At 40.3% G+C, this 27,491-nt stretch overlaps 1 protein-coding gene and 1 pseudogene across 5 annotated transcripts in view; one reads left to right on the top strand and one right to left on the bottom strand.

The window, feature by feature from the left end:
* sh2d3ca (SH2 domain containing 3Ca) overlaps window positions 1-27,491 on the top strand; it is a 54,663-nt gene that overhangs the window by 7,783 nt on the left and 19,389 nt on the right. For 2 of the 5 annotated variants that reach the window (XM_056238997.1, XM_056239001.1), the window contains one exon: window positions 3,992-4,031. In XM_056238997.1, coding sequence (XP_056094972.1) covers window positions 3,992-4,031 — 40 coding nt within the window. Of the gene's footprint in view, window positions 1-3,991; window positions 4,032-11,398; window positions 11,783-27,491 lie in introns of those variants that run through there. The other 3 variants (XM_056239000.1, XM_056238999.1, XM_056239002.1) reach the window with 3 other exon arrangements.
* LOC130073534 (5S ribosomal RNA) lies at window positions 20,578-20,694 on the bottom strand (annotated as a pseudogene).

The following is a 27,491-nucleotide window of genomic DNA, read 5'->3' as shown; positions in this document are numbered from 1 at the left end:
ATTACTGAAATAAATGAACTTTTGCACGATATTCGAATTTTTCGAGTTTCACCTGTATTCTAAAGAATATGGGTAACCAAACAGTTGATAGACCCCATTGACTTCCATAGGATGGAAAAAAAAATACTTTGGATGTTAATGGGGACCAACAAAGTGTCATCAGCTGTGTTCAAAGGACCTGCCCTTATGTTGTTGAATTTTGGATATTCAAGAAATTCATAAATAAGATGCCCTGTTGAAATATGTGATATATGACTTTATTTAAACGGCAAAGGTAAAGCATCTGCATCCGCACTCATAGTTGCTCTGGAAGCTTCCTCACTCCTCGTTCCTCGCCTCCTCGCGGTGCAGTTCGAGAATTGAGATGTCCTTCGAGATGGCTGAGCTCGATCGGTTTACGGGTCACGGGCTGGAGGACGGAGGAGCGAGGAAACGAGGAAGCATCAATTTGAGTATTGAAAAGCACCCAGTGTTTCAACAGTGACCCTCATAAATTCACATTAGAGGGCAGCAGAGAGCAACAGGATGAACAGGGATTCGCAGGAAAGTTGCGGTTCATTCCTCTCAGCTTCCACAAGGACTTGACAGACTGTAGTCTGGGAACAGACTGGGACATTTAATTTACAATTTTAAATTAGGAAACGCCTCATTGGGTCTTTTTTTTTAAGAAAAGGTTGTTGGTGTTGTCATTGTCTTTTATGTGTAAGTGTTAGAGTAAGTTGCACAAGGATCTAAGGTGAGTTTATCATTGTCAGTATGCTGTGTGTGTCGCAGAGTAAACGTCAAAAACTCAACATGGTAATTGTAGTTTTCCTCTAAAATTATACTGCTTCTACAAATAACATAACACTTTTCATAATCTTTCTGTAATTTAATTTATTTGACTTTTTTTTAACTATGATGACAGTGGTGGCTAAATTGTATGCTATTTTTAGCTTTATTATGATAGAAGTATTTAGTAAATAGTGAACTTGAAAAAAGAATTAGTTCACTTTTTTATAACTATATACTTTGAATTCAACATTGCCTTTACAAAAGTGTCCATAGTTGTAATATCAAATTATAATGCTTTGTTACTTTGAGTTAGTTCTTAGTTGAGTTTTTAGTTAGTTAGTTTTTAAATTGTTAATATTTTGGTTGCTGTGCAACATTATCTGTTTAATCTGATCTGTTTTATCTGTTCTCGTTGTGTTATTTATTTCCTTGTTCACTGGAACATTAGATTTAATGAATATGTTCATTATAACATATCCAAATAACGGAAATGCTTTTATAATCTTTATTGTTGTTTATTATATATGTGGGCAATTGTGACAAAGAATTTCCCCTTGGGGATTAATAAAGTATTACTGAACTGAGACATTATATGGCAAAAAAATAATAATAATAATAACACGGTATTATTACGGTACCTTGTCTTGGGGAGGCGTTTTAATACACTCAAACTGTATGCTAAAGCATTGTACCCTGGTTTGTAATAATTAGACCCACTTGGTCATAGCTCTTTATAAACGACACCTGGTTTGTTGTTTGCGAGCAAGATATTTTCCCTGTCATTTGTGATTATGGCTGAAAGAGAATAATGATGTGAGGTCAGCCAGCACGGCTGGAGGATGTGAGAAATGTCTTCAGGAAACAGTGTGTTAAGAGTCTTCCTGTGTTTGTATGCAGTGTTTGTAAGAGCTTCACCAGCATCACTTTACCAGGACAACCTCTGATAAAACAGTATCGATCATCTTTCACTAAACCAAGATCATATAGTCTAAATTCAAGTTGTCACCTCATAAAATCTTGGTCGTGAGAGTGTTGAAACTTCTGTTTTACAATTCTTTGATTGACTGAGCATTAAATCAATGTCTTCCCAGTGTGTTTGGCAGTGGCTTCCACACACTTCTGCGTTTATGAAACTTTTCCCACACTGAAAGTCATTTCTTGCCAACAGTGAATTTGCTGTTGCAGATTTATCAAACATCACTCTTCCCATAAGTTTGTTTCTCTCATACAAATGTTGTGGTATGTTTTTTCCTCTTTACCAAAAGCTGTAGGAAAAACTGGGGCTAGTTATCACACTTTTACACCAAGGAAAATTCCTCAGGTTTACTGTCACCTGCCCGTATACGGGCAACCTCAATTTACTTCACTATATTACTATTAAATCCTAATCTAGTCATGACAAACTATATATCGTTGGAAAGGTCTAAGACTCCTTAATAGATATTTTAGCGCTGTTTTTTCTTACAAACTATGTATGAACAGTAATATATGAATTTATGACAAGAGTGCACCTCAAAAAATCGACGTCATTACAGGAGTTTATGACCTTTGTCACAAAAAGTTGACGCACACACTTTTAATAATTGTAACTTTGGTTTTTAATGCTAAAAGTTCATAATAAAACATAATCTAGTATTTGTCAATAAAAAAAGATAAAATTATATTTTAAAAAGTAAAGTAAAAAGTCCTCTAAAAAGTATAATATATATATAATATATATATATATATATATACATGTATATATATAATTGTTTATTATTATTATATCACATATTTTAGTAGTTATCATAAATTAGGTATCATTTGAAAGCTTACGAACTCAGAATTCATCCTGTGAAACCCATTTTGAAATTGGACGTTGCGTTACCAGAAACGTTTTTTTTTTTAGGCCCCTCCCCTTTTTGGGCATCATCTTTCATAATTTATTATCAAAAATGTTCTAATCTTGACAAAACACATATTGTCAGAAAGGTCTCAAGGTTCCAAATTTAGTGACAGAAGTGATATTTGGATAGAAATTTATTAATTTGTTATGGCAGAATGCATACAATTAAATTCAAGGGAATGCAATGGCACCCGGTGGGTATTTTTGGTATTACGCCTAAACAAAATCTCATGGGAACTTCAATGTTTGTGATATCAACTTCAAATTTGGAACACAACTTGGTTAGATATATGGCTTTGACTTTCTGTCATTTTTAGGCTGAAACCTATATTAATTTATAAATATTTTTAATAAAAGAAAAATATACATTTTATTATATTTTCATAAGAATAAACTTAAACTTCAATAACTTTTAAATAATTTAATTCTATTAATTTATTCCACTTCAGCAATAATCTGCCAAGAGTCTTCTTTTAAAAGAGACATAAGTCTTTAGTACAAAGGCTTCATGAATTACAACCGTTTAAGTTTGGGTAGTGCATTTTTTAGTGTATTAAAGTTAATTTCGGAAACTTTTGAACATTCAACAAGAAAATAAATCACAACATATCTATGTTGATATATTTTTATATAATGTGTATTATAGGCTGTTTAATTGATTTTGTTTAAAATTGATAATATAAAAATGAACAAATCAGTAATATATTGCTCTTTCATTCTAAATACCCCACACAACCTGAAATGTTAAAAAGAAATCTTGATAAAAATAATGCTGCTTTTCTCATTTTTAATGTATTTTAATTGGTCCGGAAAAAAAAACAGATTTGTCTGTAAAAATAAATAAAAGAATGATTCGATCATATGCCATTTTACTAAAGTAATATTCCAATTACTGTGGTCAAATGCTCTGTGTCTGCAATTCCTGTTTTTGGTTCAACCTCATCTCATCGTGTCATTGATGTGGCGTGCAGAAGGAGGAACGTGAAGGAACACCCTTTTCACTTCCTTTGGATGTTAAAAAAAGGTCAAGTTCCTCTAAGCATCTTCTGACGTGAGAACAAACGAAACAGGAAGAGTAAAAAAATAGCTTTTTGATGACATCAATCTCATTACAAGTCTCATTCTCTCCCTAAATTCCCTAAGTTTGACCTTGAGGTGGCTTTCCATATTTTTCATGTCAATTTATTTAGCTAGTTTGCAATGTAAGTAACAGTGCATAAAGTGGGATAATCTGCAGTCCGCTTTGCTTTGGAGGTTTATTTTACAAATATGACTAGCTTACGGTTAACTATATTGCGCAATATATAATATGAATCGTTTTTCTTTTCACAGACAGCTGGACACCACAGACAACCAAGGAGAATACGTGGAAGTAAGTCTTTTTTTTTCTTTCTCTTAGCAAGAAGTCACTTGGTAAAGTGTATTTAAACTAGGCAAATCTCTCATCCTTAATAAGCAGGAGCTGGAAAGAATTCTGTTAATATATCTATCTAGTACTTCAATCTGTCTGTTCTTTGAGGCTTCCTCCTGACAACTTGCTGAATATGGTTATTTCATGCTTAATTAGGCAAAATCCCTGTATTCATTAACTAAATGCACCATTTGGAGATGTAATAAGAAATTAATCTAATGAGTACTTTTGGAATGTGCTGATTTGGTGCAAATTAATGTCCTTCCTGTGCCTGCCCTTATTTACAGTCATTAAGATATTAGATTCTGCATTTAATTGCTGTGTAGTGAACCCTGCCGCCTCTAGATGGCGCTGTAAACTGCTCTCCTGAAGCTCTGTGTAAGGGAAGGTTAGGTGTGGCCAGGCCCACATGACCCTCAAGCCTTCAAAACACACATTCTCATTCACACACACATGCACTGTAAAAAAATTGCTGTAGTTATGCAGCTGTTTGCCAGTAACTTACTGTAGATTTAAATTGATGTAAATTTACTGGCAACAGTTTGTTCAAAGTTAAATGAACATCAAACATTAACAAGTCTTTGTCTTTACAGAATAAAATTATAAAATAACAATCTAATGCAAAGCATTCTGGGAACCAGAAATCTTCATCAACCTTTTTCTGTTTTTTTTTTTCTTTCAGATTTTGGTTCCAATGCTTTGCATGAGGCTGTTATTTTAGTTTTATTCTGTAAAGATAAAGACTTGTTAATGTTTAATGTTCATTTAACTTTGAACAAACTGTTGCCAGTAAACAGTATAACATCAATTTAAAACTACAGTAAGTTACTGGCAAGCAGCTGCCAGTAATACTGTAATTTGTACAGATTTTTTTTACAGTGAAATATGTGCACACAAATACTGAAACTTCCTCTTTGTCTGTGACACATGCACACGGTCTAATGGGTGGGAATTGTGAGGAAGTAAACAATTCTGATTCCTTAATTCTTTTAGTACTTTTGAGGATGAAACATTTGGGAAAATGCTGATCTCTGCAGTTTGCTGCCAAATGTAGCATGTAACATATTTCATCGTGTATTCATTTGAATTCCATTATTTAAAAAAATTCTGGAAAGATAATAAACAACCAGTCATTAACTATAATGATTAAAAAGTACACAATGCAAATTTTGGCCCTATCGCAGTTAAAAAACAAAACTGCATGATTTTGGTTCACTAAAAAGAACCAGCTGATAAGAGTCATTCGTTCAGAGATTGAACTGATAGAAGTGGTTTTTGATTCCCACATAGATTTTTTACATTGAAAATCAAGTAGCAACATGGTCATGAGGCCATCGAGGTCCGAAACTCTGTGCATTTTTCATATTAAAAAATACAATTTAAAGTTCTCAATGCACTAATGACTAGTTAGAAATTTAAAACTCCTATGTGAATGCATGTATAATTCAGTTTAGACATGTCACTGTGAGATGCTGGCAGAGTGAACAGGGCTTGAAAAGAGAAACACAATGATCTTCATTATTTTATCTGTAAGAAACAGTATAATGCTATAAAACAAATGACATAAGTACACATATCTGTGAACAAGTGTGAAATATGCTAAATATGGAAACACTGGCAATGAAAAAGGCTATTTATTTAATTTAACAATGTCCTTCCCCCAAAACAGACAGAACAGAGACAGAGAGTAGCAAAAAGATTCTGACAAAATACATTAGTGCATTTTATTGTATATTTTCTTATATTTTCTTAACACCCCACCCCAGACCTTTCTAATTTTCAAACCCTGGTTATGGCCATAAGTGGCAATACAACAGGAACATAACTGTTTATTGTACAAAAACAACAAAACATGCTCGAAATCCTTTCCATTCTTTAACCATAATTACTAGAAACTGCCTAGTGTAGCTTTTTTTTTTTTTTACCTTCTATAGTTTTATTCATGTTTTTTGTTAGACAACCTGTCCATGGTTGGTATGTGTCAAATTTGACTAGTTTCTACCAAGTGACAGATGATCTGTGGTAGATTTGTACTAGTTTGATTGGATGCACATCCTCCTTTCCCTCCATTTATAGGATGCCTCTCTTCTCCGCCACAGTATGAAAGTTTAATGGTGTCTGAGTTAAAATGAGTCTCTGCCCTGAATGTTCACTCTAATGGCAAAAAACAGCTCTTTCAACTGGAAACAGAGATGAACCACTGGTCTTCGCTCCAGAACAGAGCGTTCCCAGAGGCCCAGACACTTGAGGTGTTCGTGCTTGCGTTCTTCCATTCAGCCGTTGATACGCGATGTTTATTTTCTGCTGGGCTGCCATCTCATTATCTCGGCTGTTCCTAGATCTCACACCTTTCCCAGCACCTTAGGATTGAACTCCTAACCTTTCTGCTTGCCGCTAACACCAATTAGCAGTTTCCTTTCAATAATTGTATCACTGAAAATCCTACTGAAAGATACCAAAGCTGATGTCTCGTAACAGCACTACAGTAGTTTGTACCACAGTGTTTATATGGTACTCCCAAAGTAATACCATGATTCTGCTTTGATACTTGTCCAAAAACACAAAAAAATCATAGTATTTCCATTGTACCATATCTAGTAGCATGGTATTGCCATACCATGTCCACCAAATCATATTAGGACCATGGTCATTTTTGTTACATTTTATCATGGTTTCATTTGTATTAATTAACTTGCATTAATTTGTAATCAGTTAACGAAATTAACTAATTCGTACTTAAAGGTAGCCTAGAAATCTAGACGCACCCTAGCGGCAGCAAAAATTATTTTGCAGCAAAGTGTGGTCTAGCAACTCTCCATAGACTTTTGAGCTGGAAAAAACAAAAACTGGTCCGGCCAATCAGATCGTGTAGAGTTGGTGGGCGGGCTTAACATAATGACGGCAGAGTTATGACGGTTCCGCGTGATTTCCATAGGTGATTTCCCTCTGCTTGAAAACAAAGAAGATGCTGCTGGTGAACAGCGGTCTTTCGAATCGGCTTTGGCCGCGACTCTGGATGATTTGGAGTTAAGAGAACGTCACTCAAGTCATTCTTAAAAAAGGAAGATGTGTTCGGAGTTTTGACGATCGGATACGGCAAAAGTTTAATAAATCAACTAGCTCCGCTGGTGGAAAAACGCATGGGACTCACTCAGCCACAGCCGTTCGTTGCTCTGGTTGGTTGTAGCGCTGTCCTATTGCGTGCCGAGGGATATTGAAAGACAACCGTATATCCCGCCCCTCGGATTGAGGTATGCCAATTGTGAGTTCCCAGACCTAACATCTTGATGTAGGTCTGGCTTGCCAGGCTAACTTAAAGGCCCACTGAAGTGCTTTGAAGTGCGCAGCATTATTCGATGTGTTGACGTAATTTCCACTGAAACAGGAAGACAGGGCGGGACATATCGAACAGCTCCTCCCCTTTTTTAAATAGCCAATAGTGTTTAGTTTAGCTCGACCAGGGGCCGTTGAACTCGGTAAAGCCGAAGTTTCCTTAATCTCCAACCGTTTCTCCTCCTAATCTCCTTCATATCACTTTAAAAATTTAAAACACAGCATTCTGTGCCGAATTCAAATGTGTCCGATACGTTTTGAGGTCTGCGCCGATTTGTGCATATGATCCGCTCTGTGCTATTGTGTCTCTGGACCGCAGCAGACTGTGTGCGCAGTGGCGGTTCCTGTGACACTAACGTGAAACCAGACTTCATTCGCCCCAATGGAAAGCATATTTACACTGTCTGACTCGTTCCCTATACCCTATATAGTGCACTGTGGACTATTCACTATTTACCATATAGAAAATAGTAATAGTGTGAACAAGTGACCGATTTCAGACGCAGTTTCAGCTTCAGCTTAGTGTAAGGGGCGGGACGCTTTAGATTCTGTAGAGCATTTGATTGGACAGAAAATCTGATGAGAAACTGACGTGCAGAGTGATGTCATCAAAATCATTGATCCATATTGGCGGAAGTGATAGACTACGTTTTGAATGCTTATAGATCTTCTAAATAGAGCCAAAAACATTTTTTTTTTAATTTCATAGGGACTTTAAAAAGAGTTCATTTGGACACAAGAAGTAGTAAGGATAGCAGTTGTGGTGATGCTCCATGGAAATCTCACTTCCACAATGCTATGGGAGATTGCTCAGGAGATTGCCAGGTGGTTGCTCTAGATGTCTTTTTTTACTGGTCAAAAGAGGCCGATCCCTGGTCTCTGTGATATTTGGGATGCAAGTTATGTCTCAGGCCCTTCTTTCAATGTGTTTTGTGTGTTTTTATAGTGCACCAGGCAAAGATCATAATTTAGATTGCTTAGTAAACTAACAGCACCATCTACTCAACAAGCTGCATGATTTGTGCTGTCATGGTTAGGGGTTTTAAAAATGGCAATAGTAATAATGATGCATAAGAAGAACGAGACATGGAGAGGTGAACAGTAAGTGAAGAAAGACAGGCAATGAATTGAGAAAGACAAAGTGATGTAAACTCAGCTGGTGAAAGATGGAGGTTGTGATGCCCCTCTTGTTCCACTCCCTCCTGTTTTTCAGCATGGAAATACATACAGAACAGCCAGTTATTCCATTTAGGCTAAATCAAATCACTATACACAGCTCTGCATTGATTATACTGTAAATTGACTAGACCTCACACACTAACATGCTTCTCATGGTCTTCTATTACTGCTACAGATCAAACCAAACTGCTTGATCAGCAAAAGCAGGGCCGACTTGGGCAGGAGCCATTGCATGGCAACTACAATACCCAGAATTCCAAGCGGGCCGAGCTCATTAATGTTAATGGGAAGGGGGAGGTGAGGCGTTTGGGCCCTGTAGGCAGATGGAGGGAGAGACAAACCCCCTCCACCCTCTCATTATCAGTTCGCTCACAGAGTCTAGCTCCTCTTCATTGTACCACTGCACCCTGCCTGCAGGACACTCACTGTGTAATTAATATTTAACTGAGAGAGAGATTGAATGAAAGATTGAGGAGGGGTTGTGAAGGAAAATCCATGATCAGTAGATACACACAACAGCGTGATACCGAAAACAAGAAATAGAGAGGGAGCTCAAAAAGTAGAGATCTGGGACAGAGAGGAAGGCAAGACAAATCGAGCTCTCTTTATTATCACAGTTGTTTCTCCTATAGCAATGAGATTAAATCAAATTTAGCTAAATGCTGCTTTTCAGATTTCTTCCTCTTTTAGAGTTTCAGAAGTGATCTGTTCCTTTATCTCAAATCATGGTTTCAATGGGATGGAATTGGAAGAATAATGACTGTTTTCAAACATTTCCCTCCATCTGCCATTGGTTAAACAAACAGGTAGTCCCGTCCCAATCTCACACCATTGGTGGAGCAGTTATTGCTGTGCTGTTCTGGTCAGGACACTCAAATAAGTACAGCAATGCTCTGATACCACAAAGCCACTGGGAAATCAAGCGACAAAAAGTCAATTTAGGCAGTAATTTCATCTCACAAAAATCTGTCTGTGGTTGCCATATGTTTGTCACCATGTGTGTGTCATGTGAGACTCCTCATCATATCTGTGGAAATAGCATGAAATCCTTTTTTTCATTGCATGATCTCATGAGAGAAACACACACCATAACATATCTAACCCACACAATGGATTACACCTCTATCTTTTACTCTTCAAGTGCTTCAACTTGACATTCATCCTCCTTTTGTCTTAGGCTGATGAGCGTTCAACATGAAATTAACATGTTCTGAGCGGATTATCTGCAAATGTACAATAGCATTAGTGAGATTTCTTTGCAGAATGGGTTTCGTCTAATTAAATCTTTTGTTTTTTCATTGTGTGACTTCCCCAGTTGATACTGTAAGCATCATTGCTTAGTAAGCTTGTTACAGAACCAAATTTATAGACTCAAAATACTGATGTGATCCTTACAGACATATTGCGTGTCCAGCAGGTGTGTCATCCTGCTCCTGGAGGGCCACTATCCTGCAGAGTTTAAATCCTAATTAAACACATCTGAACCAGCTAATCAAGGTCTTTAGTATTACTACCAACTTACAGGCAATTGTGTTGCAGCCGGCTGGAACCAAACTCTGCAGGACATTGGCTCTCCAGGAACAGTATTGGACTTCCCTGATTTAATGGGATAGTTTACCCAAGAATGATAATTTACTCACCCTATATTTCCGTACTCGTATGACTTTCTTTCTTCCATGGAACACAAAAGGGGAAGTTTTGAGGAATGTCCAGAATGTGAATGGGGATGGATGCTGTTGAGCTCCAAGTATAAAAAGAAACACCATAATAGTCCAATTCAACTTGTATACTGTATTCCACATCTTCTGAAGCCATATGATTTTATGTGATATTCTCATTTTTCACTGATATTCTTTCTCAACCACTGTAGCTCTCTAATCTCATTTGCACGCATTCAATCTTGGCATGGCATGTTTGGTTACAAGACATGCAAGATCCATTGCCATTCGATGTAAAACCTGCCAAGTCTAAAGTTTGAATATGCAGAAGCACAAATAATATTTGAGAGCTATTACAGAGGGAACGATTATCTTGTTGGATTAGTAATTAACTTTCAGCCTATTCCTGTTTGGCAAATGACAGTCTTTCCTTTTTGTTTTGGATGAACTATTCCTTTAAGGATGCTGCTGTCAAAGCTTTCAGTTGGTTGCCATAGCAAGGCGTCCATTTTGATGTCACAATAGTCCCCAGGGAGCAAACGCCCCACCCTAGACTGCTGTGCCAGAGTCAGACTCATTTTATCTGGAGTAAGTGTGCGTGGGTAGTATCCAATAGGGAATATTCAAAGACTGAGGCTCATTAGCAGGTTTTTACTACGTTCCTAGAAAACATAATTTCATTTTCCAAGCACAACTCAGATTCTAAATAGATCCTGCATGCCCAGACTTACAACATCCACTCCCGTTTTTTGCATTATTATTTATTTATTTATTTAACTTGTACACAAACAGTCATGTGTGCCTGGATTTAACTATTTTCTCAGCTTGTTCGACTCAGTGGGTGTGGAAGAGTGTATGTGCATGAGGGTGAGTGTCTATAGACTGACTGCCCCCCTCCTGCTTTTCTTTTGCAGTCTTTCAAACCGGAATAAAAGGGAAAATTCCTTTGAGTAGGTACTGAATGCGTGCGCCACATACCCCTCTCTCTCTCTCTCTCTCTCTCTCTCTCTCTCTGTCTCTCTCCCCCCAGCATTGTTTGGAGCCCTGGAGGAGGGGGTGGGTGGGGTCTCAGTGCCTGCAAGCATCTCTCTCTTTCTACATCCCTCTCTCTCCCCCTCTGTCCCTCCCCCCTCCCGCTGCTTTCATCCAAGAGCGATGAGGTAATCCCTGCCAGCGCTGTGAAGCATAGCAAGCGCTAGAGTGAGAGTAAGAGGCAGTGGAACTGAGTGGGAGAGATACATTGAAAGTCAGAGAGGGAGAGAGAGAGATCGAGACATTGAGAAGGGAGAGAGAGGAAGCCGGTGCAGATCTGGGATGACGCTGGCTCCAGTGGAACAGCGATAGCACTGATCAGTTGCGGCAGTGGCTTGAGCGCGGGGTGAACGCTAGGAGACAGGGCATGACCCAGGGCTTCTAGTGGACTCCAGGGGTGGACGAGCCGAAGAGAGGAGGACCGGAGCCATGACGGAGAGATGCAGCCTGTGGAGTGCCCTGTCAGCGGCTGCCTGCTGCTTCTACAGGGGCTCCTTCATGCAGGTGCAGGTGAGAGGGGGGCACCCCCTGAATGCTTGTGTGTGTGTGAGCATGCATGCAGCCACAGAGTATGTACATGTATATGCTGTGTGATGCGTGAGAAAAGGTGTGGATCTGGATTACATCATCTCTAAATGTGCCATGAGGAGTTCCTGCATGAGAAGTAGAGGAAGATGCATGTCACATTTCCAGTGTGTAGTGGTGTATGTAAGCATACATATTGATTGCTCTGTTCGGGGCATATGCTTGCAGGGAAGGGTGCCCCACAGGGCTATGTGTTTGGCCCGGTACAATTGTGCAAACCCAACAACTGTGTCATTCCACCAGCCTGGGCTATGATATCACTGCACTGTGTGTGTGTGTGTGTGTGTGTGTGTGTATGCGAGTCGATGTGCCGACTGGGCTCAGCTCACTTTGGCTCAGCTGTAACACTAGTGCTGATGATGCACAGTTAGATGAGCGGGCAGGCAGGGCTCTGTTGTCACCCTGCGGTTATGTAGTGGATTGTAATGGGGCTCAGGAAAGAGGAGAATGCATCAAAGTAGCTCTGGAGGTCATGCTTTTTATATCTGAAAGCAAAGATATATTGTTTCATGCAAGGCTCAGAATACAAAAAAAACCTCTGAGGTACTCTATCGAGCTCTGATACATGATCTCAGAACAACATAGGATTTCAGTGGGAAGGCTGGGAAAGGGGAATGGGTGTCGTCTAATTGTCCTCTGTTTCAGCCAACTTGGACTGGATAACAACAGCACAATTTTGGCTCTGAGTTTGGGTGGTGCACTAAGCACTATAGAAAGAAGGACAATACTTGTTTGCCTCATTTACTTTTCTTACCCTCTCTGTTTGTTTTTCCTGTTCCTTTTAAAAGCTAAACAGAGGGCGTTTAAGGTGATGAAAGTATAGTGTTTTGCACTCCAGAGTGCCAGAGTGACACTGTCTTACTATAAATGCACAGCTAGGTGCAGATGGTAAAAATGTGTCCCTAAAAATAAAATGTTTACAGTGCATTTTAGCATAAGTTATAGACAGTTTACAGATTTCACTTTCTAGCCCTAAGGGTACAGTTACTTAACCCTTACCACAATGTTATATATGTCATACTTTCAGTATAATCAAATATGTACAAATTTAAGGGAGGATTTTTTTTTTTTTTTTTTTTTACAGTTTTCAACATTGTACAGGAAAAACTCTTTGCTGTGTATACAGCACAAACTTAGAGGAAGCCATATACACAGTAAAAGCACACCTCACTATGACAATTTGGCATTTACTAAGAACAAAATGAAAATACTCAAATCCATGTAGGGGCCAAAGAGGTCCATAGACTGTCTGTAATGATGTATATGTTCATCCCATTGGCCACCTGAGCTCAGAGCGCACCAGGAGGAGATGGTGGTGTCTCAGCTGTAGATTGATAATAGTCATTCTGAGTTGATTTTCACATGCAGAAAAACAGACAGTGGAGAATTTCTTTGTGATTGAATTCTTTCAGGTAACGACCTTGTGTGTACCTTTGAGTTAAACGGATTTTTGCTTTACAGTTTATGGAATTTTCAGGGTAGTGGTATTGGTAGATATTTTGGTCTGTATAGTAATTTGGATAGCTTCGCTCCAAGTAACCTAAGCCCTAACCTTATATTTCTAAACTTAATTCTAAACCAGCCATAAGACTTTTCTTGCAAATTGTCCAAAAAAGTCTTGCCTTATCCTTAGACTTGGGTTTGAGTCCCAGTTTGGACCCAGAGATTTAGTGTGCAGTTCTCCCAGTGATCTCAGATGTGTCCCTGCATCAACCTCATTACCAGTAAAGATGGTGCAGTCTTGATTTAAATTGGGCTAGGGTACTGCGTGTTTATCAGGGACAGCATCAACCCTAAATCCCCCATCTGTCTCTTGCAGTTGCACTTTGATTGTTTCATCTTAATCCCCCTATTCTCTGCCGGCTGGCAGCTCGACCGTCCTTTCGCCTGCGACCCCACTTGCATATGTGGTGATGCCAGTTTTAACCCCAGGGGTCGGGAACCACATTCACACTGGGGGTCTGAAACGAATACCCCGTTACCATTAACACAGATTCCAGACACATTAAGTCTAGTGTAATTGTCTGCTTTGGTGGGTCATCGCTCTAATCTGGTGCGTGATTCAGTTGCATAGATTCCCCCTCAACCTCTCTCCCTTCCAGCCATTAAAAAAAAAAAAAAAAAAAAAATTTAATTTCATATTCAAATATTCAGGGGTATGACTCTCCCTCTCCCCTCTTTCTTTCTTTCTTTCTTTCTTTCTTGTCCTTTTCTTATGTTTTCCTTTCTATCCTCTCCAAATCCTCTCTGGTGCCGCTGTCTCTTCCCCAGGGCTGCGGCGGCTTAGCAGCTGTTAAACAGAAAAGTTCAAGAGTAAATCTCCCTGTTACTGAATGTGAGGATAACCTAATTACGCAGGGCTGTTTTCTCTCCTAATGAACGCCACGCGGATTTGGAGTGCCAGGATTTTTATATACCTCCCCCCAAACTGTTTCTGTACCAATTTCTTCTCATCCCTTTGATAATGTGGCTGAACTAGAAGTCCCTCAGAGACTGGATTAGTCTTCATTCATATTGTGTATACTTCTCAGACTAATGATGTTTGTTCTGCTTTGCTTATCACACAATTTAAGATGCTGAAGTTGTCAAAAATGCTAAATTAGTCGCAGGCCATCTGTGCAAAAGTTGGATGTGTTCGTGTTTGTGAATCACACTGCCCCAACAAATGCCAACATTTCAACCATTCTAAAGTTGTCTGTTCCTACATACTTGCTCCAACATACCTATCTGGAGGTTTCTAAAAATCCTGAATACCTTGATTGGCTGGTTCATGTGTGGTTAATGTGGGTTGGAGCTAAACTCTAAAGGAAGGTGGTCCTCCAGAATAAGGTTTAGACACCCCTCACCAACAAGATTATCAAATAGATCCAACAAATCCTATCAACATCATTTATTGTGATGTGAACTAGCCTCCGGTGATCCTCAAAATTTGACAGGTTAGTGATATGGATGGTTTAAAGCAGGGGTAGGCAAGTTCGGTCCTAGAGAGCCGTTATCCTGCAGAGTTTGGCTCCAACACTGAAAAAAACCTCTCCTGCCTATAGCCTTAGTAATCCCGAAGACATTGATTAGCTTGTTCAGGTGTGTTTGATTAGGGTTGAAACTAAATTCTGCAGGACAGCGGCTCTCTAGGACCGAACTTGCCTACCCCTGGTTTAAAGCAATGGCTTTTAGCCATGGTCCTGGTTTAGCCCCAACAGTACACATGTTTATGTCTCTCTTATCTGAAACACCCATTTCAGGTCTTGGAGTCTCTACCAATGAGCTGATGAGTTGAACCAGGTGTGTTTAATTAGGGAAACATTCAAAATGTGCAGGGTTGTGGTACTCCAGGATAAGGGTTGGGAAACACTCGTTTGTTTGATGTGACATTTGATTGCTGAAGCAAAGACTATATTCTCCTTTATATTGAAATATTATTAAATACACAGAAAATTGTAGGCAAAGAAATCCGTGGTGAAATGAGATGTGGTTGAGTCCTATAATTGCATTATATCTACGAAACTATGAGCTGGTTGTGTGCTTGTTTTTTATTTTTAAATATTATTTACATTGAAGTGGAATTAATGAGATATGTTTTTTTTTTTTTTTTATCTGAACAGAGATCAGAGGGAGCTTTTTCATGGCTAGCCATTAGAAGTCTTTAATGCTTCTGCCCCTTTAAGAGAGCGGTGAGATCACAGAGAGCCGAAGAGACCCTTTCAGCTCATCTCTGTGTAGCTTTCACCATGTCTCTTTTCTATCCCTTCCTCGACTCATCCTCTCCACTGCTTTAATATCCAAGACAATCACATTGCAAATCCAATAGGTCAGTGCAATTGGTTGTTAGCACTGAACAAGAAGTGTCTCTGTCTTAGGCATCCACAATCAGATGCTTCAGTGACAGTGGATTATCAACACCACAGGAATTAATTTCCTCTGAAGTGAAAGAAAAGCCAGTATCATGAAAGAGATGTCCTAAAGTTTCAGTCCCTCAAAGGATCTGTTGAGCAGGTGGGACCAAAGGAAAGTTGGCTGGAAAGTGCTGTAGGCTGGAGTCAGGTCTCTTTTGTATGTCCACTTGACCTTTATCCTGGTTTGACCTTAGGGTCAAAAGACAGCCGCATGCCCCTTTCCAGTTCACTGATAAAAAGGATGAATGCATGAGATTATGCATGTATATGAGAGGGATCTTCATTAGACATCACAAGAAATATGCTCTCTCTTTTAAACTTCATTAGACAAAGAGGGGCCTTGTCATTACTTGTTTTGGTCACAAGAGAAGAGACCACTTCAAGGCTATCAGTGGGGTCGGAGACAGGTAGAATCAGTCATGCATGTAGAATACACTTAATCGGTGAAGGAAGTTTAAGACATAACTTGTCCTTTTGAACTTCTTCTATTTAGCCTTGTTATTCTAAAACGGTGTTCTGTAAATGGCCTTATCTAGTGTTGAAAATATGGCCAGTATGTGACTTGGCATCATGGTTTATCAGTGCGCAGGGTTTAGTGCAAATAACCCTTGGTCTTGATAGTTTTGTGTGTGGTGATGTTATATCCATTCACGCTGTTGATGTGGTATTTGAAAAATCATGGACATTTGTGTCAGGCATGCATGAAACCAGGCTTGTGTTTAACTTACTGTGCTTGAGCATGCCTGGCCTTGCCTTGCCTACTGTGTTTGAGCATGTGTTTGACCAGTTCAAGCAGGCACCATGCGTTTCCTATCTCTGTGACATTTGAGGACTAGCGACTTGTTAGACTCATAGTCGTTCCATTAGGACTCCAACTTGTTCCTGTATGCATCACTGCATTACCAGAGCACCCATTACTTTAGATGAGCCACTACAGTGAATTACTGTCAACAGCAGAGATTTGTGCCACGCTTGATAACACAATACGTCAGAACAAACATAAAAATGCATTTTATTGTCTGAGATTGAAGTGATACCACCCACCACACAGCAACCAAATCACCCTAAATGGCAAATTGATGAGAAGGAAAGATTAGACAGTTAATTGCTGTAAATGAATTCAATTCCATTTCAGCAGCACCATGTCAAAGTGTGGTGATAACAAAATTGAAATTGCGGAAAACGGCATAGCTAAGTCTTTTAAGCTTCTTTAGACTGTTGTGTTGTCTGGATTGGATTAGTAATAGACTTGTGTAGAGCATGTAATCTGCAGTTTTGCATTGTATGTTAAATTGAATTAACCCAGTTTTGCTGGTAATGTGCAAGGCCGGGACTCTAGTTATATTCATTGCCACATATTGGTGGAGGTCCTCTTTGAGAAGCAGTATGAGGAAGAGAACTGCACATTTTCGAACGTCCAGAAGAGGGGATTTGATAAGATCCTGGAAAGAATCATGTTCATATGCCTCTGCAGCAACTACAGAAAAACAATGACATCATGTACAGGGTGGAGAACGAGAGCGAGAGAAGAGAGACATTCACATCACGATGGGATATTGCTGGCTAATACCTAGTGTGTGGTATGGTTTCGCACATGTTGAGATGGGTTAGTGTATGTCCAGTGGGGTTCACTAAGTGGCACCCATCTCGCACGCAAGCAGTCTGGTGTGTGTTTATCTGTGTAAGGAAGCTCCCCAGCACTCTCCATCTTTACTCAGCTCCCCCAACTCCAGGAGGAGTGCATCATCTGCAGTGTCGCCATGGTGACAGCCTCACGCTCCAGGACAACCCCACCTCCATATCCCAACCCCCATCAGAGGATGCACTGATTAGGTTGCTCCAGTCACCATGTGGCTGCGTGTAAATGTGTGTGTAATGAATGTGTGAACACCGTTAAGCCTGCTGGTGCAGATATTAGCGTGTGTGCGCACACCTGAGCTGCATGAAAAAAGCCCTGGGCTCCACACTTTTTTTCATCCCATTATAAACTCCCATTAGCACTTCATTCTAGTGTATGTCTGAAGTATCATTACGCTGGGACAGTTTAACAGCGTACCGCTAAAATCCAACCTTAGCTGTGAGGTCACGGGCCACCCGCCAATAAATGCCCCTCCCCAGCTGCACATGAATGAAAGTGAGATCTCAGCACTCCGGCACCGTTTACGCTCCCAGCCAATGGCGTGCGCCGCTGCGGAGCTCTCCGGAAGAGATGACATCATCTCCAGCCAATCGTAGCGTAGCTCAAGGGCTGACTGCTGCAGGCTCAACAATGCAATGAGATATACAGAGAGAGTGTCTCACTGAGGTGAGATAGAGAGAAAGAGGCTGGAATGCAAGGAAGGATGTTGCGATATCCTTTCGTTCAGTGCAAACACCAGATATGATGTTGAAACGACCTCAAACGCATTCTGGGTGCTATCAGGGGCAGATGACAGAAGGGCAGGAGTGTGTGTCTTTGTGTGTGTGTATGACAGTGATATCTCTCTGTGACCTGCCAGCCGGCATTACGAGGCAGATCTTATTGTCAATGTGTGTGTCTGTGAATCCCTACAGGGACGATACGACTACTTGCCCAGGGGTTGCTGACCACACTGAATGTCTGTATGTTCAATACGCAGTGGATTTTAACATTCAGTAAACACTTCATAACCTAAGCCAGAGCGGCTACATTTACATGTGCTTATGTGACAAGGAATAAATACAGACCTCGCCTTTTTATCTTGCTCTTTCTCTCTCTAGGCCTGAAACATACTCTACGCAAGTATACAAATGCGAATGCTTAGCCAACGTTTAGTGTGTTGTCCAGTGGTCGTTGATGCCTTTTCTTGGAAACTCTAATTGACATTTAATTGTTTCAATGCTAAAAGTTGCTGTTAGTGTGAATGGTGCTGTGTGTGTTTTTGCATTACTTCGGCTTGTAACAAACCTCAGTATTTAGGTTATTTACCTTAAATTTCCAATGCTGTGGAACTAAATTAGTTATTTGGGTAATCCGCTAAATCCAAAGTCCACAAATTAGTTAATCTAAACAGAAAACTGAACACAGAAACAGGCCATTTATGACAACGCTCACTCTAGCATCCCTTTTGGCAGTGCTGAGATAAAAATTAGTATTTGTGTTGGATTATTAATTGCATTCTGACACATTTTGTAACACAACAGTGTGTGAAATTGAGCTTGCATTCACACATCCCTTTTCTTTTTCTAAATAATGTAATGATCAAGTGTGCTTATCTTTAATGTCAGCACATCAATAGGTCATCACTATTTGTGTAGGGGTTTGTATAATGTGTGTGTAGGGACGGTTTTGACACATCATTGACACCTATACGCTTTCCCTTGCCCTGATGTCCTTCTGAAGGCTGATGTGTGTGTATTGATCAGGGAAAGTGATGAGCATGTGTATGCATCACGTCGTTACTCACTTGATAGTCATCACTGAAAAAAAGATTTGCTGAGGCACACTCTTACACACAGGCTACGATCACACATGCAGTTTAATATGGCCCAATTATCCTAGAGTTTGGATGATAGTGTGAACAACAGAAATCAATGACATTTGACATTTTCAATTCTAATCTGGGCCACTTTCATTGCAGTGTGTCATCATTGTGAAAAGTTCGGTTGTAATTTGTGTGATTTGACATTTAGAGGGGTACTCCACCTGAACATAATTTCCCTTTATTTTTTTAATCAATAAAACTCACACACTGACAGTTTTCCCCCTACAGTTTTCCTTATGAGCAAATTTAAATATAAAAACAGCATAATTTAGTTTTTTTTTTTATGGAAATAATGTTGCCTCTTATGTCGCCACTAATGTTAATATAATGTATTTAATGCCTTGTGAAAGTATTCAGACCCTTCATTTTTTTCACATTTTGTTATGACCAGATGTGTAAAAAAAAAAATCTATTAAAATGAATAATTACATTTGCTTAAATATTCAGACCCGTATCTGTGGCATTCGAATTTGAGCTCAGCAACTGAATTTGATCCTTTTTTTGATCCTCCACTTACCCTCAAAATGAATGGATGTGTCAGTGTAACCGAGACCAGCTAGTAAAGAGGCACGCATGCGACTGATGCTAGAGGCCATGGTGTTTAGGTTCCATGTTAGCACACCCGCCCCTCATGCGGATCAAATCAGAGCGAGGCAAGTATAACTGGAGGGGTTACATTGGTGCCGTGACCCGGATGGGAGTGAGGTTTAGGGGGGTGAGCGTAACAGAGGCCAGCTAGTAAAGAGCTGTGCGGGTAAAAACCTCACTCCCTTGGCCTCAAGAGCTGATCTAGGGACTGACACTAGAGGCTTAACGCATCTGCCTACAATGCCGGAAACACATGTTCGAAGCCCGTTTGGAATAATAATAATAATAATTTATTACATTTATATAGCGCTTTTCTTGGCACTCAAAGCGCTTTCCATAGAAGGGGGGATCTCCTCAACCACCACCAATGTGCAGCATCCACCTGGATGATGCGACGGCAGCCATATTGCACCAGAACGCCCACCACACACCAGCTTACTGGTGGAGAGGAGACATAGTGATGAAGCCAATTGGTATATATATGTGGGGATGATTAGGAGGCCATGATGGACAGAGGCCACTGGGCAAATTTGGCCAGGATGCCGGGGTTACACCCCTACTCTTTCGAAAGACATCCTGGGATTTTTTGTGACCACAGAGAGTCAGGGCCTCGGTTTAACGTCTCGTTCAAAGGACAGTGCTCTTTGACAGTATAGTGTCCCCATTACTATACTAGGGCGTTAGGACCCACACAGACCACAGGGTGAGCGCCCCCTACTGGCCTCACTAACACCTCTTCCAGCAGCAACCTGGTTTTCTCAGGAGGTCTCCCATCCAGGTACTAACCAGGCTCAGCCCTGCTTAGCTTCAGTGTGCAACCAGTCTTGGGCTACAGGGTGATATGGCTGCTGGAATGAGGTGAGTAGAACCGGAGGGTTTACACTGGTGCCATGACCCGGATGGGAGTGAGGTTTAGGGGGGTGAGTGTAACGGAGGCCATCTAGTAAAGAGCTGTGCGGGTAAACCTCACTTCCTTGGCCTCAAGAGGGGAGCTAGTGACTGATGGTAGAGGCTGCGATCTTTAGCATCCTTTTTAGTGTACCTGACACCCATGCCGGAAATGCCTGTTTGAATCCCACTTGGAGTGGGGCGAGTAGAACCGCAGAGGTTACATCAGTGTTTTGTGTGCCATGTAGGGAAGTGTTGCATGTCCGGACTAGTGTTTGATATGGGCCACATTTAAAAGCTAATGTGAGCTACCTCACAAGAAAATTGGATTTGAGCAGAATATAAGAATGGCACGATTTTTTGATTGCATAGTTACACACACACACACACACATGCACGCATCAGCAAAGGTCAGAGAATGATCCGTTAACATTTCCTCAAAGCACAAACACTGCCAGTGCTTGACATGTGCTTCCTAAAGGCCGTCTGAGCTTTTTCCGCCACTTCCTCTCATCTTTTTCTCCCTCTACCTCTCACTCCGAAGGTCTGAGAGATGGATGGTGGATGTGATGGAAGATGCCTGTAAGGTTACTCTCATAAATTCACTTGTATTGACCTTTCAAACCGCCCTTTCACTTTGATATGGCACAGCGTTCTGCTCATGTGAATTCGGAAACAGCCCATGAGATGAACTCAACAGGATTGAGTTTAGCACGTCAGATTAATTGTGAGTCTGTTGCCAATCAGATGAGTAGATCCGTGTTCATAGCCCTTTTACTTTTATTGTCTAACTGATGCTCCCCAGAAGTGCTGCCCAAAGTCTTTTATTGAATTTGGTGTCTTCATAATTTCAGCTGGTACGTCTTCCAGGCTGTGTAATTAATCTACGGCTGACATTTATTGATTATTCAATTGGACGTGTCTTTATATTCCTTTGCCAACTCACCCCTGCTGCAGTTTTCTCCACTGGGGCCGAGCCCAGTGCGGCGTTGTGGGATGTCCGGTTTATTTAAACATAAAACAGCACATGGCCTCACACTTTTACACTAGTCTAATGCCCACACATACAAATGCTGCTACTTTTCATAGACAAACATGTTGGATTCGTAACCGTGTTTGATGGGATTATATTGATGTGTCCTTAGACCCCACAATCCATCAATGCCTTGACCTTTTGACCCCTCACAGCCTGTAAATTGGCTCCTAATTGGTTGTTCTCTTAGAAAAACAGAAAGCAGAGGTGTCTCCGGATTGCAATGGCTCATTTTGACAGTTCATGAATATTAACGCTTGTGCGGTCAGGTCAGGTGACTGTCAGTGTTGCAAAAATATTGCGTCATTGGAAAAATTACTGCCCTTTCCAAATCTAGTGAGCTGGCTTGTTGTCTTCTGCCTGCAGATGTACTCACTCTGTTTGAAACAGGTATAATGAGTCAATTTATTTAACATTCATTTTTTTGAAAAGGGTTGTATGTTGTTATTTGCCTTTGGAAGTCATTCCTTCTCAGCAAGAGTTGGTGATTTGAGGTGATTTGAACAGAATCTGCTCAGTTGTGGCTTGACACTATTGATTTGGGTTAGCACATGTTGCTAAGCTAACGATGTGGTGTTTTAATAATCAAAAATATAGAACACACGCATATTGGGTAAAAATATTTGTATTTTTTTATGTTTAACTTTTTCGCTTTCATTCAGTTTACAATAATGAAAAGTTGCTCACTCAGCTAGTCCACCATCTTTATTGTTTGGCACAGTAGTTTTTCTGGGATTACCTTATGAGCAAAGAATGTTGCCTTAAAATTGGACTTTTAAGTAGCGATTGAGCCTTCCTTTTGTATCGTGACATACAATTGTCAATAAAGGATCATCAAATTAAAACAGTCAAGGGTGGGACTTGGTTCTATTTATTGGTTCGAGGCAGATCTGAATGTGAACTGGTGGGGTATAAGTGGACTAAATGATTGAACAAGTCCAGCATACGTCACCTGAAAGAAAACCTTTTTTTTTTTTTTTTTTTACATTTTATTGAATTATAACAATTTGATAAAAAAAAATTATGAAGGAAAACAAAAACATGGATTTAGACAGATAAAATGCTGTCTATGTAGACAACTAGGCAAAGCAGAGCTATTATGTGTTCACATACACATTCAAATTACAACAGTTAAGCAGTTAAAAATGTCAGCACTTGAGGTTAACCACCACAATCATTATGTATTCTCTGAACATTGTGGTTTTTGGTACTTTTTGTGGGAATTCAAATCTTGAATGAGGCTCCCACTGTTTCTATGATTTCAGCTTTTTGCACTCACTAAATCACGGCGCTAAGATACTATTTGGCTAATACGGGTGCCGCGAATGTCGAGGCATTTATCTGCAGAGATCTGCTCTCTCCAAACCCGTGATGAAAGATAAGTCATGTGTGTTTTCCTGTGGTACTTGCCCCCCTCTATGACACCATATGCCCAAAACCCTCAGAAACACACTTGCTTTGAGCTGCTCCCCTAACACATAGGGACCAAACCACCCGTAGACCCCATATGGCCAGTTTTCTCTTGCTGCCTGTCCCCTCTCTCTCTCTCTCTCTCTCTCTCTCTCTCTCTCTCTCTCTCTCTCTCTCTCTCGTGTGTGAGCCCGGAGGGAAGAGGGTAATCAGGATGTTTCTCCTGCGCCTGTCAATGTAACAGGCCCGTGTGTCACAGAGCTGCATTATGAACCGGCTGTAGCACACAAAAATACACACAATTTTATGGGCCCAACCACAAACCATGAGACGTGGCCTTGCCTAAAGATATGATGTCATGCATGAACATTTTATCAGGGTTAAATAGTATTACAAATGGAGACAGTTGTCATTTCAGGCAGTGTTCTTTATATTAGTTTAACATTATTTTGCTTTTCACATGCCTTTACTTTTAGTTTATCATTTGTCTTATTTAGATTTTTTTAACTTGAGTCTATTTTAAGGGGTCTGAGAACAATTGGGAGCGAAAACATTTATTTTTAGGGCTTTCAAAATAAACATTATCACACTTCATTTTTGTAAAGTAGGTTCAGTCCTGTCAATCATCATTACGAGCATATATAAGCAGCCTTCATTGCGCCGTTCCAGCGACAATTCTTCCCGCATCCCTCCACCTCTCCATCTTCACCTCTTCCCGCATCCCTCCACCTCTCCATCTTCACCTCTTCCTCCCTTCACCTCCCCCTCTCCAACTCTATTTCTCTCATTCTCCCTATATACGTACTACCACTATTGGGGGGTTGAGTTCAGAGCTCGAGCTGAGCCTTGGTTTTGAGCCTCCATCGAGGACAGCAAGCCATGTTTGTTTACCATTAAATATTAAGACTGGATGGGTAGGCGAACTCGTGAAACAGTATAAATGGATCGTCATACATGAAAATAGCTACAGCAATTTTTCCTGTGAATGTGAATCTGTGTAAATGCACTTATGTCGCCTTTCTGCATCTATGTAAAAATGCTGTATATATTTACAATCTAGATGTGTTCAAATGGTCTAGATATGGCTAATTTTGTCTGATATAATAGACTCATAATGTCATGAGGGGGCTCAAGTGGAGAGACATGGATCCCATACGCCAGTGGATACACCTCCACACACTGACAGGAAAGGATATAATGAGTGAATCCACTCTTAAAAAGGCAATCATATGCAGGGACACTCGATTATCCAGCAAATCCCAGTAATTCCCAGCATTCTTCAGTTGAATTAGAGGCGTGGAAGCTAATTCATAATTGATGCTTAATTATCAATCTCATTTGGAATGATCATTACCTATGCATAGGAAATCATTCAAACCCTGAGGCCTGATAGAACACAGGAAACACTCAGGGTTTATAGCAAAGACTTTAGATATACAATGACGGTGCACTCGTATTGCTATGAATGGGAGAAAGTGCAACGCGCAATATGGCAGAATAAGTCCCGTCTTCTAAGTAAAAGAGGCATTCGCCAGTTGGTAAAGCCATCGCGTCACTGCAGCTGCCCTTAGAAGCTCAACAGTGTTCTTAGAAACAGTCAGGGTTATTTAGGACTGTATATGCACATTGGCTGGTCCAGCTTGAAAAATTACGTTTTTTGTCATGATTTGAGCTTTGATATTATTTTTTATTTTTTAGGCTCCACTTTTGACTATTCTTGTGTAAGACTGGCCTTTATTAACTTCTTTCCATTATGTTATGTACACATCATGGATAATCCTAGACAAAACAAGAACTAGACCTTGGACACACTTACATGCAAATGGGAACTCAAGACATGCACAATTTAGTTTGAAATAAAAATTAGGAGACAGTTGTTGTCAGATTGTACTGGGGATTTCAAATGTGAATATGGCAAAGTTAAAGGCTCAGGGAAGAAGCAGGTGGGAACCAGCGAACATTTAACGTAAAGTTTTCCTCTAAAAGTAAAGCCCCTCACAGACGACTGCCGCATAATAAAATCACCAACATAAATGTCCCAGGGTTGGTCATCTCTCGTCTTGCACTGTCGTCACTCCTTTTTTTACCTTTCCAGAGCTCCTCAGTGAGATTTGAAACCGGTGTGGTGCGCAGGTGACGCTCATTAGCATTCGCACCACCAGCCTCGCTCCGTTCCCACGGCTCTCGACCCCGCCCTGCTTGCCACAACAAGAATTTAATCGTCAGCTGGGTGAACCGCTTTGGAGAATTTGATGCTTCCCCATTCAAAGAGACTGGAGCTGTACTTGCATGACTGAAATAGTTTCTTGCCTGAAAGGGACTTTGGTTTAATTGGAATGTATGTTAGCATACCCAGAATTCCCAGCAACACACCAGAACAGCAGACCAGTGGCTTGACATGTGCAGAGAACTCATGTTGTAGACAGAACAGCTGGCTGATGGGGTGTTGTCCGCATATGTCCACCCAAAATTTCCCCCTCATTTCCCCAAGACGCATCACACCGCCCTTGAGACGTCCCATCAGAGAGGACCAGGCAGCATTTCCATGACAACAGCACGACCAGGTGTTTGCTCTCTGTGAGTTAAGGTCACAGTCTTGGCATATGAGACGTCTCCCCTTTCACACACACACACACACACACACACACACACACGCACCCTGTACTCTCTGTGTGACCCTTGGGTGAGCACAGCAAAACAAAATGCCCCCCGTGGCATGCAGATCGCTGATCGTGTTTGACAGGAGCGCGTGTGTGTTTGTGTTTTGACGTGGGACTGACTGTATCAAAATGCTAAAGAGCTCTTTCATTTTTAATGGGTCGAGAGGGTTCCCAATAACAGGAACTGCAGGGCGGCTTTGAGATGACCTAATTCCTGCTCTGCTGTGAGCTGAGGTCGTGTTGCACTCTTAAAAACTTCTGCTACTAACTCTTTAAAGTGCAATGCAAGGGTATGTACTGTATGTGCCTCCTTATTGTGTGTATTACCAATAAAAACTACCATGTTTGCTCCAAAGTTATAAAAGAGCAACTTCTGAGTAATTACATTTTCGGACATGTTCCATGGTAATACCTTTAAAAAAAAACTTGGAGTACCTTGGAGTACCATGTAAATAGTACAGTAATTTGTTATTTCATGTTGACCTTAAGAGTTTAAGTAGACCTCTTTGCGAAACAGATGGCAGCCATACAGTCTGCTTCAAGACCACAAACTTCACAGTCAAGAGGCATTACACCTAAATTTGTCTGCAAAGCATAAGAGGGATAAACAAGTCCAAAGACAGAACGAGAGAGAAACAGGAGCGAAGGGGGGAGGATAGAGAGATTGAGGTTTGATTCCAAGCTGGAAAGACAATTGAGATTATACAAGAGGTTTAAAATGTCACAATGTACATATTCAGGAGGTCAATAACATTGATTGGACGAATACAGCTCACAACAAACTGACTCAACATAACCTGATGTATAAACGGCTTGTTCCTCTGTGGAAATGTCTTGCCTTGGCCTCAGCCTGGGGTTTAAAAATATCGTAACCCAGTGTTAAGCGCAGTGTGAAAAGCTGAGTGGAATCTTATATAGAAAAAAACATTGCTAAACACACTTACACACACATCAAAACTAGTCTTAGATCAGAATTTATTTTTGTTTTAGGGGGTCTGATATCACACTGAGCTTCCAAATCCATTCACGGTCCAGAACGCATCATTCCATGCATACTGATTTAATAAAATGCCCATGCAGTCTGACCACTAACCCTGTGTTTCTTCAAGAGCTTCAGGACATTGACTCAGATAGTCGAAATATGGAGATATGAACTGTCTTAACTTCACACACTCTTTGTTTCTTTAGCTTCTCTGAGACTGGCTGAATTCAAAGTTATATAGTGAATTTAGAAAATATTTAGATTATTTTGGTTGAATTTAAAGGTTTCATAAATTGAAAAGTAGAAAATTCTTCCAAGCTTTATTCACCCTAATGTCATTCAAAATATATAATTGTCTTTCTTCCAGAACGTACAGCTTTCTCTTGTCCTTAGAGTGAAAATAGATGGTGTTTTAGACTGTCAAGCTCCAAAATGAACAAAAAAACACATACTTAAAAAGCAGTCCATACTACTTGTACATAGTCATTTTATATCAAATCATTCAGTTAATGACAGAATTTTCATTCTTGGTTGACTTATCCTTTAAGAAATCAGTGTGATATGAACTTTTAGCCTCTTGTATTATAATTAAGGTCATCTTACTGGACAAAGGAGCTGATCTGAGATCAGAAATATTTAAAGCATGTTTATATGGATGTTCATGTAAACATGGTTAT

The sequence above is a fragment of the Rhinichthys klamathensis genome, unplaced genomic scaffold, assembly GCF_029890125.1.
Source record: "Rhinichthys klamathensis goyatoka isolate OS25496 unplaced genomic scaffold, OSU_Roscu_1.1 h1tg000549l_1, whole genome shotgun sequence".
NCBI classification, from domain to species: domain Eukaryota; kingdom Metazoa; phylum Chordata; class Actinopteri; order Cypriniformes; family Leuciscidae; genus Rhinichthys; species Rhinichthys klamathensis.
Note: the sequence above shows the minus strand (reverse complement) of the source record. Positions and strands in the feature narration are given on the sequence as shown.